This window comes from Entelurus aequoreus, linkage group LG02 (assembly GCF_033978785.1).
Source record: "Entelurus aequoreus isolate RoL-2023_Sb linkage group LG02, RoL_Eaeq_v1.1, whole genome shotgun sequence".
NCBI classification, from domain to species: Eukaryota; Metazoa; Chordata; class Actinopteri; order Syngnathiformes; family Syngnathidae; genus Entelurus; species Entelurus aequoreus.
Window position 1 is genome coordinate 75,455,686 of NC_084732.1, and position 19,533 is coordinate 75,475,218.

A 19,533-nucleotide genomic window follows, 5' to 3' on the forward strand; every position below is an offset into this window, starting at 1 on the left:
GCTGCTCTGCCAATAGGCGTACACACACACAGACGGCCCTTTGGTGCCCTCACAAACGATCAGAAATCACACAAATCCTTACCTCTAACAACCATACTGCTACAATAATGAACATTTGAAAAAGTAAAATCCACTTATATGAACATCACGAAAGGAAGAGCTGAGGAGAAAGGAGCAGACAGACAGAGGAGAGGATCAGGGGAGGGGCCGTGTGTGTGTGTGCTTGTAAGAAGCTCCGCTGAACGAGAGGTAGTGTCCTTTCCTACGCTGTGAAAAAGTTTGCTTTGGCTTTTTTTTCCAGAAAAGTCCGGTCTGATCACAATTAAAACTTGCTGTGGTACGAAGCCTTCTACGTACTCAAGGTTCCTATGTTGGTATTGTATTGGAAGTGAGAAAGTTGTATTATTAACATGTAGTGACTGGAGTACATCCCCATACACATCCAAGCATGAGTAAGCAGTTTCAAGATGGCTATTGAGAGAAATGTAACGGCTTCATTCATACATGATGGAACTGTGCATTAGCCACCAACAAATTGTCAACACCACAGCTGTATTGTTTGAGCGCAGCCCAGTCACTTCAGTTCATGCTTAAATTACCGTGATTCCCAAACTGTGACAGTGATTAAGGAGCTCTACAGGCTTCATTATGTTTCTATCCAATTAACTAAATCCAATATATTAACAAGTCTATTATCAAGGGCTTTCTTTCTATCTGTCAACTACTCTGTGTGAGAGGCTTACATCTCTGCTTCTACATTCTGCATTATACTCCCATCTTCTATTGGAGCATTCCCACTGGAGAACAGCACATGAATCTTAAAGACTGTTAAAGAACACGGACAAGACATCTTTTGTTATTCTGTATGAGTCGGGAAAAGTTGGGATGTTGGATTTCTTTATAATGATAACTAAAGACACATGAAAAATATTGGGATTCAAAAATGTTCAAAGTTGGTAATGAACTTATCGTATTTTCCCAACTATGGAGCAGACCGGAATATAAGCCGCACCCACTAAATTTTAGAAGAAAATAATATTTTTCCATAAATTAGCCGCACCGGACTATAAACCGCAGATATATATACGTTATTTACACAGAAATATTTTGTAAATGTTTATTTACATACTTTAAATAAGGCAGTAAAATGACTTATCAAACAAAACAGAAGTCATTGTACCAGCTGTAGAAGCTAGCTCTCCAATCAGCTAAACAGACACAATATGTCCACGCTGACGTTTTGGTGAATTTACTAAGGAATTTGTGAAAATGAAACAATACAAACAGAATGCCATTGTACGTTAATAACACTAACACAGACATTCTAAAAGTGTTAGCATATTAGCTAATGCTAACGACGCTCGCTTGATTACATTACGATAGCACGTACAAATATGCATGAAATCACTCCTTCAGACATCACACATGGGACGGTTCAGTAAGTATAAATAGTTTTAGGTACTGTATATTGTAAAACTTAAGTTGCTTGGAGTGGGAACGCTATGGACAGCTACAAGACAGAACGGCAATTGTACTTACGGTTGAAAGTTCTAGTCTAAACAGAAGGGCATTGCACTGCCTGCAGTGAGCGAACTCATCCAAAAGATGGCGCCATAGCATAAACAGTACCGCACCATTTATGTGTCTTGCTTGTTTGTTTCGAGAACTATTTTTTATTATGGTTATCAATGTAGACAAATCCATAAATTAGCCGCACTGTTTCATAAGCCGCAGGGTTAAAAGGGTAGAAATAAAGTAGCGGCTTATATAGTTTGGAATTTACAGTAATTATATGCGATACATTATTGGCCAATACATTAAGCTGATTTATTAAAACATACTTATTATATCCCATATTAGCATGCATCCTGAGTGAACAGGATTGTAACACAAAACATTAATGTTCCAAAACAGAGGTGTCCAAAGTGCTGCCAAAAGGGCCATTTGCAGCCCGCAGCTAGTTTTCTAGCGTCCTGCGGTATATTCTAAAAATACTATTCTGAAACAAAAATCATAAAAAGTTGGAAAAAAATAGAAAACGGGTGTAGTGTAATGAGGAAAAGCTGAAATACTGACACTAATAACACAAAACAGACATGCAGACTGGTTTTTTTTGTCTGAAAAAATCGATATATAATATTTGTTTTGAAAATGAAAAATATCCAAATGGCCACCGTAGAGTTTGATTTTTCAGTGTGAGACCCTCAGTGGAAAAAGTTTGGACACTCTTGTTATAAAATACAGAGGGCCAAATGGCACAACGTTAAATAAAATACTGAATCTTTAAATAATTCTTAATATGTGTCATGAAACTATAATTGGAATAAAACACATACATGTTTCATTGATTTGTTTAATGTAACATTTAATTCATTATTGATTTCATTCTTTTATGATTTTATTAATTATTTCATGATTTAATTTTATGTTTCACAATTGCATTATTGGTTTCATCATTTTATGATATAATTAATTAATGACACAAGTAATCATTTAAAAAGATGTATATATTTTTGTCCCATTTGTTTCCTGTCAGTACTTCATAAAATGTATTTTATCTGTCAAACTCAGCTGTCAAACTCAGCTGTCACAGTCAGCAGGCGGGATAACACGAAAGCAGTCTCATCATTGCAAGGGGAAGTGTCAGGTAACCAATCAGCCGTTAGGCTCTGCCTACTGCCTTTGATGACTGAGTTTGACGGATAAAATAAATGGTAAATGGGTTATACTTGTATAGCGCTTTTCTACCTTTTTAAAGAACTCAAAGCGCTTTGACAGTATTTCCACATTCACCCATTCACACACACGTTCACACACTGATGGCGGGAGCTGCCATGCAAGGTGCTAACCACGACTCATCAGGAGCAAGGGTGAAGTGTCTTGCTCAAGGACACACCGGACGTGACTATGATGGTAGAAGGTGGGGATTGAACCAGGAACCCTCAGGTTGGGAGAGTGTTCATGAGAGTTCATGAGAGTTCATGAAACACTGACAAGGAACTAATGGGACGCAATTAATCGAATAGTCATACAATAATGAAATTGATGATTATTTAATTAGTCAAATAATTGACTGATGACGTAATTTTTTAAATCATGAAATAATGAAATCAATCATTAATTAACTCATGAAATAATTAAATCAATAATCAATTAAATAATTTAAAATAAATAAACTGATGCATTTATTAACACGTTTATGTATTTGATTCTAATTATAAGCAATTAATGACAATGAATTATTTCTAGGGATGTCCGATAATGGCTTTTTGCCGATATCCGATGTTCCGATATTGTCCAACTCTTTAATTACTGATATCAACCGATACCGATATCAACCGATACTGAAATATACAGTCGTGGAATTAACACATTATTATGCCTAATTTGGACAACCAGGTATGGTGAAGATAAGGTCCTTTTTAAAAAAATTAATAAAATAAAATAAGATAAATACATTTAAAAAAAATTCTTGAATAAAAAAGAAAGTAAAACAATATAAAAACAGTTACATAGAAACTAGTAATTAATGAAAATGAGTAAAATTAACTGTTAAAGGTTAGTACTATTAGTGGACCAGCAGCACGCACAATCATGTGTGCTTACGGACTGCATCCCTTGCAGACTGTATTGATATATATTGATATATAATGTAGGAAGCAGAATATTAACAACAGAAAGAAACAACCCTTTTGTGTGAATGAGTGTAAATGGGGGAGGGAGGTTTTTTGGGTTGGTGTACTAATTGTAGGTGTATCTTGTGTTTTTTATGTTGATTTAATTAAAAAAACAAAAACAAAAAAAACGATACCGATAATAAAAAAAAAAACGATACCGATAATTTCCGATATTACATTTTAAAGCATTTATCGGACATCTCTAATTATTTTCATCTGCGGTCCCGTCCAGGGTTTCTCGTTGAATCCCATTGGGTTGAGTTTTTTCTTGCCCTGATGTGGGATCTGAGCCGAGGATGTCGCTGTGGCTTGTGCAGCTCTTTGAGACACTCGTGATTTAGGGCTGTATAAATAATCTTTGATTGATTGAAGATTAATGTATTTAATTTTGGCCCATTTGGGCCTGCATGCTAAAAATGGTGTTACCGTTTACATATTATCCGATACGGGTGCGAAATTGGTGCCAGTGCTTTAACGGTGCCCGAAACGATACTTAAAACAAGAAAACATGCCAATTTTGTCCAAAAACAATTACCTCTTGTTTGTAGGAATTTTTTAACTTTTGCAATTTGAACCAAATAGTAAATTAAATACTTGAATAATACAAACAACATTCTAATCAAGTAATAAATTCACCATCAAATTTGCTAGATTCTTCAGCACTTGAATTGCACACATTTGCGGCGATGTTAGACTTTTGTTACAACGATGTCATTCCCACATGCAAGAGTCGTGTATGAATTGATCGACATAACGTTTGTGTCACGACCTGCTTGTGTTGCAATGTTGATGTTTACAATTCACATGTCCCTTGCCATGAGTGTGATTGGTGGATAATGAGGAAGTGTTGTCTGTTGACATGGAGAGCTTCTGTCAGGACTCTGTGCTAACATCATTTTTGCTCTGAGAAGCAAAATGAGGCGCTGATACCTCCTTAGTTATTTGGTCTGCTTACTACTAGGGATGGGCGATACCACACTTTTAGGATTCGATACGATACCGATACTTTTTCTTGCATTTTCATCGATACCGATACCATTAATTTCTTATTGGCAATTTTTGTCAGTCAAAAATATTATTACTATTATTATTTAAGACAAATCACAAGACAAATACAGACCATTTATACCACATGTATTATGGTCAATATATAATAAAAGTAAAATTTAAATAAATAACATAAATATGAAAAATAAATTAAATATTATATATAATAATAATTATATATTATATATAATAATAATTAGATATTAGGGCTTTCCAATTAACTGTCAAATCCGAATCGCAAGAAGCTGCAGTTATTTTTTAAAGTTTGTGATATAATTAGCAATTAATGAAATATGAAATAGGCTAATGTTTTCGAAATGTAAGAAATCATGTTACAGATTAAAACCAAAATCACATTCAATCATATATTTCAAGATTTTCTTGGGAAAAAAATAAAACTGTAATGCAAAGATGAAGAATCTCCAAATTGTATCTCTTTCTTATCTTGTTTTAAATACTCAAGCAATTTTCAACTAACAGTAAATTCCCCTGTGTGGAAATTATTTGAATTTAGGATAATCATTTAAACAAAAATATTCAGTAAAAAAATAAAATAAACAATGCCTGACACTGGATATGCCTGGCTGCATCGCTGTCGGCTGGCTGTGTGTGTTGCACGTTGACGACGCTCATTCGCTGTCTCCTGTCACGTGACTGGGCCAGCTCTATACTCTGCCAGGTACAGGGGTGTCCCAGCACACAGTAAGTTAAGTAAGTCATCAAAAACATCTGAAAGTGATGCTTGCACCCCCCACACACCGTTTTTTGGTTTATATCGATACTTTTTTCAGAAAAGTGATGCCAAATGAGTAGCGTGTGAGTATCGATATATCGATACCACAGGATCGATACGCACATCCCTACTTACTACCTTTTAAGTCGGCCGAATTTTGGTAGTCGTGATGGATTGTTTCGAAGAGAATCTAAACTCCTGTGTCTTCCATCTCTCCACAGGCGGCCAACGCCACCAGCCTGAACCACGTGGTGACTGGACTGAAGGCCAACACGCTCTACGAGTTCTCCGTCATGGTGACCAAAGGCCGCCGCACCAGCACATGGAGCATGACAGCCCAGGGCACCACCTTTGAAACTAGTACGACTAATACAAACACCACTCACAAAAATGTGCTTAATTATTCAAGCCTGCTTAGTGGCTTTGTGGTTAGAGTGTCCGCCCTGAGATCTGTAGGTCGTGAGTTCAAACCCTGGCCGAGTCATACCAAAGACTATAAAAATGGCACCCATTACCTCCCTGCATCAAGGGTTGGAATTGGGGGTTAAATCACCAAAATAATTCCCGAGCGTGGCCACCGCTGCTGCTCACTGTTCCCCTCACTTCCCAGGGTGTGGAACAAGGAGATGGGTCAAATGCAGAGGATAATTTCACCACACCTAGTGTGTGTGTGACTATCAGTGGTACTTTTACTTTAACTTTAAACTATTACGGCTGGCTGGCTCGGAGTAATGTTTGGAAGGAGAACTCTTGGAAATCAAGTTTCTGCTGTAGAATATGAACCCTAAAACTAAGACAGGTGTTTGTTCATCAGTAGAGAGCATAATTAACAATAATAGAATAGAAATAAGCAATAAGAATAACTACAGTAATTTCCAGTGTATAAGCCGCTACTTTTTTTCCACGCTTTGAACTCTGTGGCTAATTTATGGATTTGTACAGATTCATGAACTTCACATGCCGCCAATAAATTTAGCCTCGTCACATCAGACTAGTGGTGTCCCGATACCAATATTTTGGTACCGGTACCAAAATGTATTTCGATACTTTTCTGTGCTTTTCGATACTTTTCTAAATAAAGGGGACCACAAAAAATGGCAATATTGGCTGTATTTATATCCTTTAATAAAATAGTGATCATACGAGACAACTTGTCTTTTAGTAGTAAGTAAACAAACAAAGGCTCTTAAGTTAGCTGCTGACATATGCAGTAACATATTGTGTCATTTTCCATTCTATTATTTTGTCAAAATTATTAAGGATAAGTGGTACAAAATGAATTGTTAATCTACTTGTTCATTTATTGTTAATATCTGCTTACTTTCTCTTTTAACATGTTCTATCTACACTTCTGTTAAAATGTAATAATCACTTATTCTTCTGTTGTTTGAGACCGTTACTTTTTAGAGGCGGTATAGTACCAAATATGATTAATTGGCATCGCGGTACTATACTTATACCGGTATACCGTACAACCCTACATCAGACCAATGAATTTGCTAAACGGGTCACGGTGGACCAATAAAATTGTTCACAATAAATCAAACGCACTCACACAATCATTTAGTCAGCCATTTATCACGTTATGGACTCACCCTCGTCTTGAAGAAGCATTGAAACATGACAGTTCTGATGCTGTCAAACCAAAAGGAGCACTATTCATTCACTATTCAAGGCAGATTCAGATTTTTGGATCTGTGCAGTAGGTGTCCAGTGGTGGTAGATAATTAGTGATGAGATCAGTCCCGAGTGTGTTCATGAAGCAATGACACTTTTTCACGAGCGTCCTAAATGTATCCTATTTGTTATTTGCCTTCTAGTTCCGAGCTCCTCCCCCAAAGATGTGACAGTGGTGAGCAAAGAGAACAAACCTCGCACCATCATCGTCAACTGGCAGCCTCCTTCTGAGGCCAATGGAAAGATCACAGGTGAGTCACAGAGTTACCAGTTGTCGCATTTTGCTTTACACAAGTTTTATCTTTCTACATTAAGACATTTCGGCATGTCAAAAGCCACACTTCAACGAATTATGCTCATACACTCTGGACCACATTGTGCAGGTTACATCATCTACTACAGCACGGACGTCAACGCAGAGGTCCACGACTGGGTTATCGAACCTGTGATGGGCAACCGTCTAACCCACCAGATCCAGGACCTGACTCTAGACACTACCTACTATTTCCAGATCCAAGCTCGAAACTCAAAGGGCACGGGTCCGATGTCTGAGGCTGTACAGTTTAGAACCCCAAAGAGTAAGTGTAACAACTAAATACACGCTTTTAATATTATCGTCATATGGTGATAATGCATTTTGATGACACTTTCGAGCTGTGTCCTGCAAATTGATGCCAACAACGAACGTGTCTTCAACGCAATGTAACATTCCAGCTAGTGGCTAACATCCCTCCACAGTGCAAATACAGTCAGCAATCCTCGCCTCTATGGTGGCAAATAAACTGTTTCCTACAAGTAGCATTATCACTGGAGGACAAGGAATAGCTAAACCTGCTACACTGCACACCGTAGGAGGATATGCTAACCGCATGCTGGAGCGCTGAATGTAAACAAAGGTAGACTGATCAATACAAATATCGACGGTAACGATACCAAGTATAGTATCAGTATATGGTCGAAAGGGGCCCTTTGCGGCCTGAAGCTAATTTTTCAATGGTATGCTGCACATTCTGAAAATACTATTCTGGGGAAAAAAACAAAAAGAAAAGCTTTTCCCCTTAAAAATCTATCTATAATATTTGTTTTGAAAATTAAAGATTTTAAAATGTCCCCAAAATTCTTACAATTTTTTTTTTTGTGAGGCTCTCAGTGGAAAACGCTTGAACACCCTGTTCTAAAATATAGAGGTCCAAACTGCACAACATTAAATAAAAAACGTAATCTTTAAAAATCCTTAAAATGTGTCATTAATTCATTATAATTATTTTGTATTTTTTATTTTTTTCTTAAACATTTTTTATTAAAGCAAGTTCAGCCATACAGTGCAATTGTGCTACAGTCAATATTTTTCTTTTTTCCCCATACGGAAACATTCAAAAGTCCAGTACTACTAGTTATAATTGAAATTAAACACATAAATGTGTTGATAAATGTGTCATTACTTTATTTAATGTAAAATTACATTTAATTAATCATTGATGTATTTATGTCATGATTTGTTTTACAATTTCATTATTGGTTCATGATTTAATGATTTAATTGATTAATGTCACCTTTAAGTAATCATTTAATTTAAGAGGACATGTTAACCGCATGTCCTCTGCACTCTGAATGTAAACAAAGGTGGACGGCTCAAAACAAATATCGAAAGTAACGACAGCAAGTATAGTATCAGTATATGGTCGATACTATAGTGGTTAGATCAATGTTTTTTATTATCAAAATATTATTTAGTTGTTTTTGTTATTGTTTAAAACTCCGAAATTAAGTTCCTGGATACAGGAGAAATTTAAGGGGAAAAACCAAAACATTTAAATTGGAACCAATAGTAGTTTTTGCATTTGTTTAGTTTTTGCACTATTGACTTTATTTTGCTCATTATATTGTATGTAATAAAAGGGAATAAGGAAACAATTTCAAACAATATATATAATATGATATTCTTACACCTCTATCATGTGTTTCTGTCACATTATAATTGTGATACAAAAATTTAACCATTCAATGATTTTGAAAATTTTAAGTATGAGCATTAGTATAAACCAATACTGCCCTTGTACCTACTTGGTATTGGATCGATACCCAAGTTTGTAGTATCGCCCAAAACTAATATAAAGTATCCAAACAACAAAAGAAAAAGTGTTTATTACATTTTAACATAAATATAGATAGAAACACATTACAACATAAATTAACCAGATAATAACAGTAAATTAACAAATAGATTGAAAAATAGTTTAGAGTCACTTGCAATATGTTACTGCCTACGACAGCAGCTAAGTTAGGAGCCTTTGTTACCGGTTTTTAAATGGTTCTATTATCATTTATGTACCAATATATTGTGATATACATCGTTATCGCAGGAGGCTGCAATATATATCAGGATATAGATTTTAGGCCCGTATCGCCCATCCCCGCTTACTACTTACTTGGAATGTGTATATCCAATCCAATCCACTTTATTTATATAGCACATTTAAACAACAAAAATGTTTCCAAAGTGCTGCACAACAATATTAAAAACAGTATTAAAAACAATATTAAAAACAATAATCAAATATTATCCTTAGCTCCACCAATGACTGACTAAAAACAAAAACAAAAAAATATAGAACCAATATAAAAACAATACAAAAATAAATATGAATAAAAACAATTTTAAAGGGAAAAACCATTTAAAACAGTAAATAGAAATCAAAATGTATAAAAAAAAACAAAAAACACGGAGGACAACAGACGACGGAGGACCACACAACTCACGTAGTGTTAAAAGCCAAAGAATAAAAGTATATGACACTTCAGTGAGTGTGTAGCACACTCATTAGCTGTATTGACAAAGATACGGTGTTATTGTTTAATAATAGTCATCCACCATCTGCCGGGGTTGGAAAAAAAAACACTACATTTGACCTGAAAATAAAATTAATAGTTAGCAAATATAATTGTTTTGTTATTTTTGCACAAATAGCTGCGCAGAAAGGAATATTAAACACGCAACTCTGGTCAATAAGCCAAATGGTAAACAGGAAAAGAAGAACATTACTTTATTTGGCGCTATAAGATTACAATTATTTCACACTTCTTATCTTTTTCTTTTTCTTACTTTCATTGAAGTAAATTGTGGTGACGAAAACACAGACTTTATCATCAATCAAAGTTAACTTATATAGCCCTTAATCACTTTATTTAGTACAAAATGTCGCTTGTGAGCTGATAAAAGCACGTCCTGATAAACAGTTTGGCACTTGTCAGTCAAATGAAGCCACAGCTGTATTGGTCACGTGTTTTTTTTCTTAAAGTGACACACACGTCCAGCCATCAAGGGACATAGTATCACTCTTTGTGCTTTACAAAGCATCGATGCGTCAGTATCGTTTTCATGTTGCCTAACCAAAAATACTGATGCTCTCAAATCGTAATACTCTTCATTATAATGCAGTGCAGTTCTACGGCACAATAATACAAACATTGTTAAATCAATACCTTTCTGGCTGTGTCAGTCAAAAACTACAAACAAAAAGCCTCGCTTGCTTAGTAAAAATGTACATTTTTTCTAGAAAGGGCTGACAGTATAACAAAGCTTGAAACTTTTGCTTTACTATTTGATGGAAACTTTAATGCGTTTTTGCTGTCAAGCTTTCTGTGTCAGCTCGGCTACTTCTGTTTCTTTGGTCTCGTTTTTTTTCCCCCCAATGACTCATTCTTCAAATACCGCCACCTCCCTGCTGTCTTTCCTACTCACTTGCTGCTCTTTGTCGCTAACCTGTTGTGTTTTTTTTGCATTTTATTCTCTCCCTCTCTGCTGTCCTTAAGCTGAGTCCTCTGACAAAATGGCTAATGACCAAGGTAACCCCCCCCCCCCCCCCCCCCCTCACACTGCTGACTGTGCTCCTCTCACTAAAGATGTCCAACTTGTGAGCTGACTGTTGATATGACAGAACCACAAGTCATATATCGACGTCAAAACTTTCTTTCCGAGCCATTTTCCCTTATTATAACCGGTCTTTATGTCCACCCACAGCCTCAAATCTCCCATCCAAGCCTGGACCTTCGGGCAACCAACTTCCCATGGATCCTGGGTCAGCAGTTGGTAAGACTTTTCCACATTTTCCTTTCTTGGATGTTGCGCTACTCATAGTATGTGTATGTAGGGATGGGTACACAAATTATGTCGGTACTACCGGGTATCAATTCACGTAGACGCAAACGGTGCCATGTTTCGATAACTGGTTGCAGACTCTGCCAACTCTAACACTTAGGAGGAAACAAGCACTTAGAGGGTACTTTTGCTATTTTCAATGCCAACAAAGCAAGAATGCCTGGAAACACTCGAACGTACAGTAAGACTCCACTAGCTCAGTGCTAATTTACATTGGTTTTGCCATAGACATGCTACTGATTAACATTAGGGATTTTACATGGCAATTACAACACCTCCAAATATGTTAATTAAACCTACAAACCCCGTTTCCATATGAGTTGGGAAATTGTGTTAGATGTAAATATAAACGGAATACAATGATTTGCAAATAATTATCAACCCATATTCAGTTGAATATGCTACAAAGACAACATATTTGATGTTCAAACTGATAAAAAAAATGTGTTTTGCAAATAATCATTAACTTTAGAATTTGATACCTGCAACACGTGACAAAGAAGTTGGGAAAAGTGGCAATAAATACTGATAAAGTTGAGGAATGCTCATCAAACACTTATTTGGAACATCCCACAGGTGAACAGGCAAATTGGGAACAGGTGGGTGCCATGATTGGGTATTAAAGTAGATTCCATGAAATGCTCAGTCATTCACAAACAAGGATGGGGCGAGGGTCACCACTTTGTCAACAAATGCGTGAGGAAATTGTTGAACAGTTTAAGAAAAACCTTTCTCAACCAGCTATTGCAAGGAATTTAGGGATTTCACCATCTTTGGTCCCTAATATCATCAAAGGGTTCAGAGAATCTGGAGAAATCACTGCACGTAAGCAGCTAAGCCTGTGACCTTGGATCCCTCAGGCTGTACTGCATCAACAAGCGACATCAGTGTGTAAAGGATATCACCACATGGGCTCAGGAACACTTCAGAAACCCACTTTCAGTAACTACAGTTGGTCGCTACATCTGTAAGTGCAAGTTAAAACTCTCCTATGCAAGGCGAAAACCGTTTATCAACAACACCCAGAAACGCCGTCGGCTTCGCTGGGCCTGAGCTCATCTAAGATGGACTGATACAAAGTGGAAAAGTGTTCTGTGGTCTGACGAGTCCACATTTCAAATTGTTTTTGGAAACTGTGGACGTCGTGTCCTCCGGACCAAAGAGGAAAAGAACCATCCGGATTGTTATAGGCGCAAAGTTGAAAAGCCAGCATCTGTGATGGTATGGGGGTGTATTAGTGCCCAAGACATGGGTAACTTACACATCTGTGAAGGTGCCATTAATGCTGAAAGGTACATACAGGTTTTGGAGCAACATATGTTGCCATCCAACCAACGTTACCATGGACGCCCCTGCTTATTTCAGCAAGACAATGCCAAGCCATGTGTTACATCAACGTGGCTTCATAGTAAAAAAGTGTGGGTAATAGACTGGCCTGCCTGTAGTCCAGACCTGTCTCCCATTGAAAATGTGTGGCGCATTATGAAACGTCAAATACCACAACGGAGACCTCAGACTGTTGAACAACTTAAGCTGTACATCAAGCAAGTGGGAAAGAATTCCACCTGAGAAGCTTAAAAAATGTGTCTCCTCAATTCCCAAACGTTTACTGAGTGTTGTTAAACGGAAAGGCCATGTAACACAGTGGTGAACATGCCCTTTCCCAACTACTTTGGCACGTGTTGCAGCCATGAAATTCTAAGTTAATTATTATTTGCAAAAAAAAAATAAAGTTTATGAGTTTGAACATCAAATATCTTGTCTTTGTAGTGCATTCAATTGAATATGGGTTGAAAAGGATTTGCAAATCATTGTATTCCGTTTATATTTACATCTAACACAATTTCCCAACTCATTTGGAAACAGGCTTTGTACAACCAAGATGCACGTTACAATCAAACAGCTGGTGTGTAATACGTACAATACTTACAGTATAAGCACTTTTTAGGGCGCAACAAAAGACTAGATTCAGCTTGATGGCAAAGACGACTCCCTGACGAGGCAACACACTGTGGCCTATACATTCCTGCCATCTAATGCCTTTGATTTGCAACTGCATGCAAAGTGTACTATATAATACTTGCAAATGAGACTCAGAAAACAGGATACAACAAATGGATAGCACAATTATCGTTATCAGCTCACTGTTAAAGGAGCTGTTTGCAATATTTAGACAGATGACTAGAGGGTGCTAACTTTCCAATGTATACAGTGTATCCCACCCTCTCACGGCTTCTCCGACATAATGAAGTAATTACTTACGTACGTAACACATGCACGCGCATTAGCTTTAGGCGTTGTTAGCTAATAATAGCAATCTGGATAGCTAACGTTGGCTGTCATTGAATGTATATTCTATCATAACAACAACATGACTGCTTCTCTTGGACTGCTTTTGTATGTGTGCACGCGCTCCCTGCGTGTACGTGTTGACGAGACCGAGTTAGTAGACACCAATCATTTTTTTCGGGCCAGTAAGAATTTGTATTACAAAAATTTTGTAATTTAGAAAAATATAGACAATTGTCAAACAAGTTAATTCTGTTAAACCACTAATGGTGACATAAGTTATGTTCTTGTTATATTTTTTTGCTTTAATAAATGTTGCTGTGAGGAAGTTGCAAACAGCACCTTTACATTAAAATATATATATATATTTATATATATATATATAGATATATATATATATATATCTATATATCTATATATATATATATATATGTATATATCTATATATATATATATATATAGATATATATATATCTATATATATAGATATATAGATATATATATCTATATATATATCTATATAGATATATATAGATATAGTTGCTCAATTATCCTTTATTAACACATAAACACAGAGAAGTACTGAAAGTTGGTACTGTTGAGTACCAGTATCGATTCCCAGTTACCTGGAATTGGTAGATAATGAATGCAAATATAAAAGGTACCCATCCCGAGGTGTGAGGTCATGTTTGATGTTGCTATACTAATTGGAAAATAAATGTTGAAATCTTTCTCAGGCAAATCAGGGATGGGAAACAGTGAAAATCACATCTTGGTCATCGTCATCATCATCTCAGTGGGAGCGTTCACCATCATCGTGGTGGTGGTGGGGGCCTTTCTTTGCACACGGCGCACCACATCCCACCAGAAAAAGTAAGTAAATGTCCTGCTTACTTTTTTACCTGCAGAAACATATTTATACTCCCTTAAAGTGCTCCTCACATGCTGACAACATTGGCACCTATTTCATAATTCTGGACCTAAAAATGATGTCTACAGGTGAAATTCCTCCCAAAATATATATATATATATATATATAGATAGATAGATAGTACTTTATTGATTCCTTCCGGAGAGTTCCCACAGGAAAATTAAAATTCCAGCAGCAGTGTACAGAGTTGACACAGTGGGGATTTTAGGCTTGTTTTTAACGAGTTTCAGCACATTTTGGACCACCCACTTTTTGTTTGGGCCTCTGCTTGATGTCACCTATAGAAGACTGGAGGCAATTTTATAATGCGTAGTTTGTGTTTTGGTACTATCTTCATCCCGAATCATGTTATTTGTGTGCAGAATGACAAGGTATTATCAAAAATGGCTGCTCGTTACTAGAGATGTCCGATAATATCGGCCTGCCGATATCATCGGCCGATAAATGCTTTAAAATGTAATATCGGAAATTATCGGTATCGTTTTTTTTATTATCGGTATCGTTTTTATTTTTTTAAATTTTTTTATTTTTTTTTTTATTAAATCAACATATAAAACACAAGATACACTTACAATTAGTGCACCAACCCAAAAAACCTCCCTCCCCCATTTACACTCATTCACACAAAAGGGTTGTTTCTTTCTGTTATTAATATTCTGGTTCCTACATTACATATCAATATATATCAATACAGTCTGCAAGGGATACAGTCCGTAAGCACACATGATTGTGCGTGCTGCTGGTCCTCTAATAGTACTAACCTTTAACAGTTAATTTTACTCATTTTCATTAATTACTAGTTTCTATGTAACTGTTTTTATATTGTTTTACTTTCTTTTTTATTCAAGAAAATGTTTTTAATTTATTTATCTTATTTTATTTTATTAATTTTTTAAAAAAAGGACCTTATCTTCACCATACCTGGTTGTCCAAATTAGGCATAATAATGTGTTAATTCCACGACTGTATATATCGTATCGGTTGATATCGGTATCGGTTGATATCGGTATCTGTAATTAAAGAGTTGGACAATATCTGAATATCGGATATCGGCAAAAAGCCATTATCGGACATCCCTACTCGTTACATTGTCGCAGGTTGTAGCAATGCAACTAAAGAAAGGGTCAGCCTGCATATATTTCCAAATGATAGCAATATGAAGAAAAGTATGGACTGCTACAGACGGACCAAACAATAGGAATGTAATTTGCAGCTATTATTTTAACAATTCTGACTTGTTGGTCAGAGTGTAGATGGGAAAAAAATATAAAAGACTGAAAATTAGGAGCACCCTAAAGGGACAAAAGACTGAGTCAGAACCTTTGGAAAAACTGAGATAGAAAAGCAGACCCATTAAAAAACTAGAGAAAAAAAAGGTAAGGCGCTAGTATTCTATTTTGCATCCTCTTCTACTGATGTTGAGGAAATGCTGAAAGAGCATGGGAAAACAAAGACTATGGTGTCTATGGAAGTGCAGGGAAGTCCAAGAATGGCGATTCTTTTATATGTATTTTTTGCTCATAATGTTAACCATATCCGTTTTTTAGTAATCATAGACCAGAACGACAAAAGCATGTAATTAAGTGATCAAGTTATTATTTTTACATGCTGTTATCCGCACTGTGTATGCGGGGAAATAGGCTCCAGTTCTGTAGACGACGTCAAGAGGGGGCGGCATATTAAGTCTAGTGATGGAAAGAAGGCGTTCCAAGTACAGTTACTTTTCTAACCATTACTCAAAAACTAATTGATATTATGGTAAACGACTTCCAGATTCATTTCCAGGAGCAAAGAATACATAAAGTGAACTTGTTAGTTAGATTTCATCTGGCCGCTATGGGTCCTTTAAATCTCTGATTTTTTTTGCTGCTTCACCCTGCTGACGTTTGGCTCAGCTTCTTACCTTTTGTCGTCCCCGCGAGGCAATAAGACGCCAAAGGATTTACAGTTGCTTCACTTCGTCTGTCGAGCTCTCTCGTCGGCCGTAACTCTCGACAATGCTGAGGTCGTGGTGGTTTATGATCATACCGGAATGTGTGGGTTTTTTTTGTTCCAGTTCCCTACTGTTAGCAGCAGCCAAGTGATAAGATCATGTGGACCACACACTTTTACGGTTCTTTGGCCTCCTTGAGAACGCGAGACTGTTTCCTCCATTACTCTCCACTTTCTGTCTCACAGGAAGCGGGCGGCTTCCAAGTCCTCCAACGGCTCGCACAAATACAAGGGGAACTCCAAGGACCTGAAACCGCCCGATCTTTGGATTCACCACGAGCGGCTGGAGCTCAAACCGATGGACAAGTCGCCGGAGCCAAACCCGGTCATGACCGAAACGCCCATCCCACGCACCTCCCAGGACATCACTCCAGCTGACAGCGGCATGGACGCCAATCCTCACCTGCAGCAGAGGCGCAACTCTTATCGGGGTCAGTCTTTGGATGTTTTAGTCCGTCCCACATGGTGTACATCTTACTGACCTAGCCATGGAGCGGGTAGTAGAGATGCTTGAGTCACCAACGAGTCGTTGTAACAAAATCGGGACCGTGTTAACTTCTTCACCCTCGCTACCGCTAGGTAAATTTAAAAAATGAAAGTTAAGATAATCGCAAGTGTTTCTCTGACTGCATTTGTCTAAATGTATTAGCTCTGGATGGGTACTGAATTTGGTACTTTGGTACTACCGGGTACCGATTAAAGTCAAATCAAACGGTGCCATATTTTAACGCCTTCGTTAGGTCTGCATACTCTGCACTGGCTCAAGTGCTAGGCTGGGAAACAAGCAGTCAATCACTCGGAGCGGACTCACGGACTGCCTTGCGGTCATTTTTCATGCCAATACAGCAAGGAGAAGGCGCTCCAAAGTACAGTTAAGCTGTATTATTCAAAATGCGCTAGCTCAATGCTAATTTACATTGGGTTTGCCATAAACATGCAGACGATTAGCGTTAGCAATTTTACATGGACATTTCAACACTTCCAAATTGGGTAATGAAAACTACGAAAAAATGTGACATGTACCCCACCCATCCCTATTAGACCTAACAAATTTGATCCTTGCCTCAAACCAACTCTATTTTAATGAAGACTTGAGATTCACTGACTTACGGGTTAATGAAAACTCGAGTTTCACCAACTCAGTTAACGAAGACTTGAGTTTCACCAACTCAGAGGTTAATGAGGACTCAAGTGTTACTGACTCACATTTTAATTAAAACTTGAGTTTCACTGACTCAAGGTTAATAAAGACTCAAGTTTTACTGACTTACATTTTAATGAAGACTCAAGTTTCACTGACTCACATTTTAATGAAGACTCGCATTTCACAGACTCACATTTTAATGACGACTCGAGTTTCACTGACTCACGTTTTAATGAAAACTTTAGTTTCATTGACTCACATTCTAATAAAAACTTGAGTTTCACAGACTCATATTTAATAAGACTCGAGTTTCACTGACTCACATTTTAATGAAGACTCGAGTTTCACTAATTCACGTTTAAATAAAAACCTGTTTCACTGACTCACGTATTAATAAAAACTTGAGTTTCATTGACTCACATTTTAATAAAAACTTGAGTTTCACAGACTCACATTTTAATGAAGACTCAAGTTTCGCTGACTCACATTTTAATGAAGATTTTGATTTCAAAGACTCACAGGTTAATGAAGACTCAAGTTTCACGGACTCACATTTTAATGAAGATTTTAATTTCAAAGACTCACAGGTTAATGAAGACTCAAGTTTCACCGACTCACATTTTAATGAAGACTCAAGTTGCACTGACTCACGGATGCTCGACCAAGCTTTCCGTTTCACTTCCAGGAACTTGTTGAGCATGTGCAGGATTCTGCGCGTGTGCTTTGTGGCCAGTGAATCGAGTTCCCGATTCACTTCAGTAGGTGACTAAAAGCAACTGAAAGGAATCAAGTTTGCCATCGCTGGTCTTTAGATCTTGGAAGTGTACGCTAAAGGTTTTGGTAGTTTAGTGGCCCATAGAATTCAGGCGTTTCTTTTACTCATTCCCGATGTCTGTTTTTTTGTCATGTCAAACATTTCACGCATGTCATACATTGTTTGTGTCACTGCTCCACTTGACTTGCATCAGAAGTGATCCAACCAATCACAGTAGCCAATAGTGCTGCTGCGCCGAATCAAAAGAGACCATTTCAACAGGTCCTCTGTCTTAAATTATTTGAAAAACAATTGCTGTCCACAAACAGCAAAGTAACGTCTCTCTCTGATTGGCTGGTTTCCACCATACTTTTTAGGCCATGAATCAGAGGACAGCATGTCTGCACTTGCAGGCCGGCGGGGGATGAGGCCTAAAATGATGATGCCTTTTGATGCACAGCCACCTCAGCGTAAGTGTGTGTGACCATGGGTGTGTGTGCGTGTGTGTGAATGGCTTTGTACAAAAAAAGTACCGTATTTTCCGGACCATAGGGCGCACCGGATTATAAGGTGCACTGCCAATGAGGAGATCTAGTCAGGTTTATTTTCGTACAAAAGGCGGATTATAGGGTGAAAAACCGTCCGACCGGAACTCTCTAATAAGTAAAGTACTTGGGTGAATAATATAAACTCACGATACCGGTATGTTTTAGCACTCTCGTGGCGAGTTTACTGACAGATATAAGTAAGAACTTTACACTACTTTATATTAGAAATGGCAACAGCAGAGGATGAATGTCACATAACAAGAAGATATAGAAAAAGAAGAAACTTATCCACTACGGTGTTGGCACAGACTACGAAGGCGGACACGCGCACATTTTCAGGACTTATGCAGATCCCAAATACACATCAACAGGTACCAGAAGGTAAGAAAAGTTGCTTTTGCATAATATTGCGAAACAAAACGCCAGATAATATGTCTTACCTTATACACACACCATAATAATACTCGTATGTTGAAGCACAGTACAATCCATCAAGCGGTGCGGCTTCATAGCTTACCAAAGTCATACTAAAACATTTTGATAGATTTTTGAGCACCGTGTGTCATGTTCTATATTTTCGAT

General features: G+C 37.3%; 1 protein-coding gene across 8 annotated transcripts in view; it reads left to right on the forward strand.

Moving 5' to 3' along the window:
- Nucleotides 1-19,533, forward strand: part of neo1a (neogenin 1a) — a 434,693-nt gene that overhangs the window by 393,547 nt on the left and 21,613 nt on the right. For 6 of the 8 annotated variants that reach the window (XM_062032313.1, XM_062032347.1, XM_062032355.1 and 3 more), the window contains exons 18-25: nt 5,679-5,817; nt 7,278-7,385; nt 7,518-7,712; nt 10,948-10,980; nt 11,156-11,224; nt 14,320-14,455; nt 16,692-16,936; nt 18,781-18,873. In XM_062032313.1, the coding sequence (XP_061888297.1) occupies nt 5,679-5,817; nt 7,278-7,385; nt 7,518-7,712; nt 10,948-10,980; nt 11,156-11,224; nt 14,320-14,455; nt 16,692-16,936; nt 18,781-18,873 (1,018 nt within the window). The remainder of the gene's footprint in view (nt 1-5,678; nt 5,818-7,277; nt 7,386-7,517; nt 7,713-10,947; nt 10,981-11,155; nt 11,225-14,319; nt 14,456-16,691; nt 16,937-18,780; nt 18,874-19,533) is intronic. The other 2 variants (XM_062032365.1, XM_062032323.1) reach the window with 2 other exon arrangements.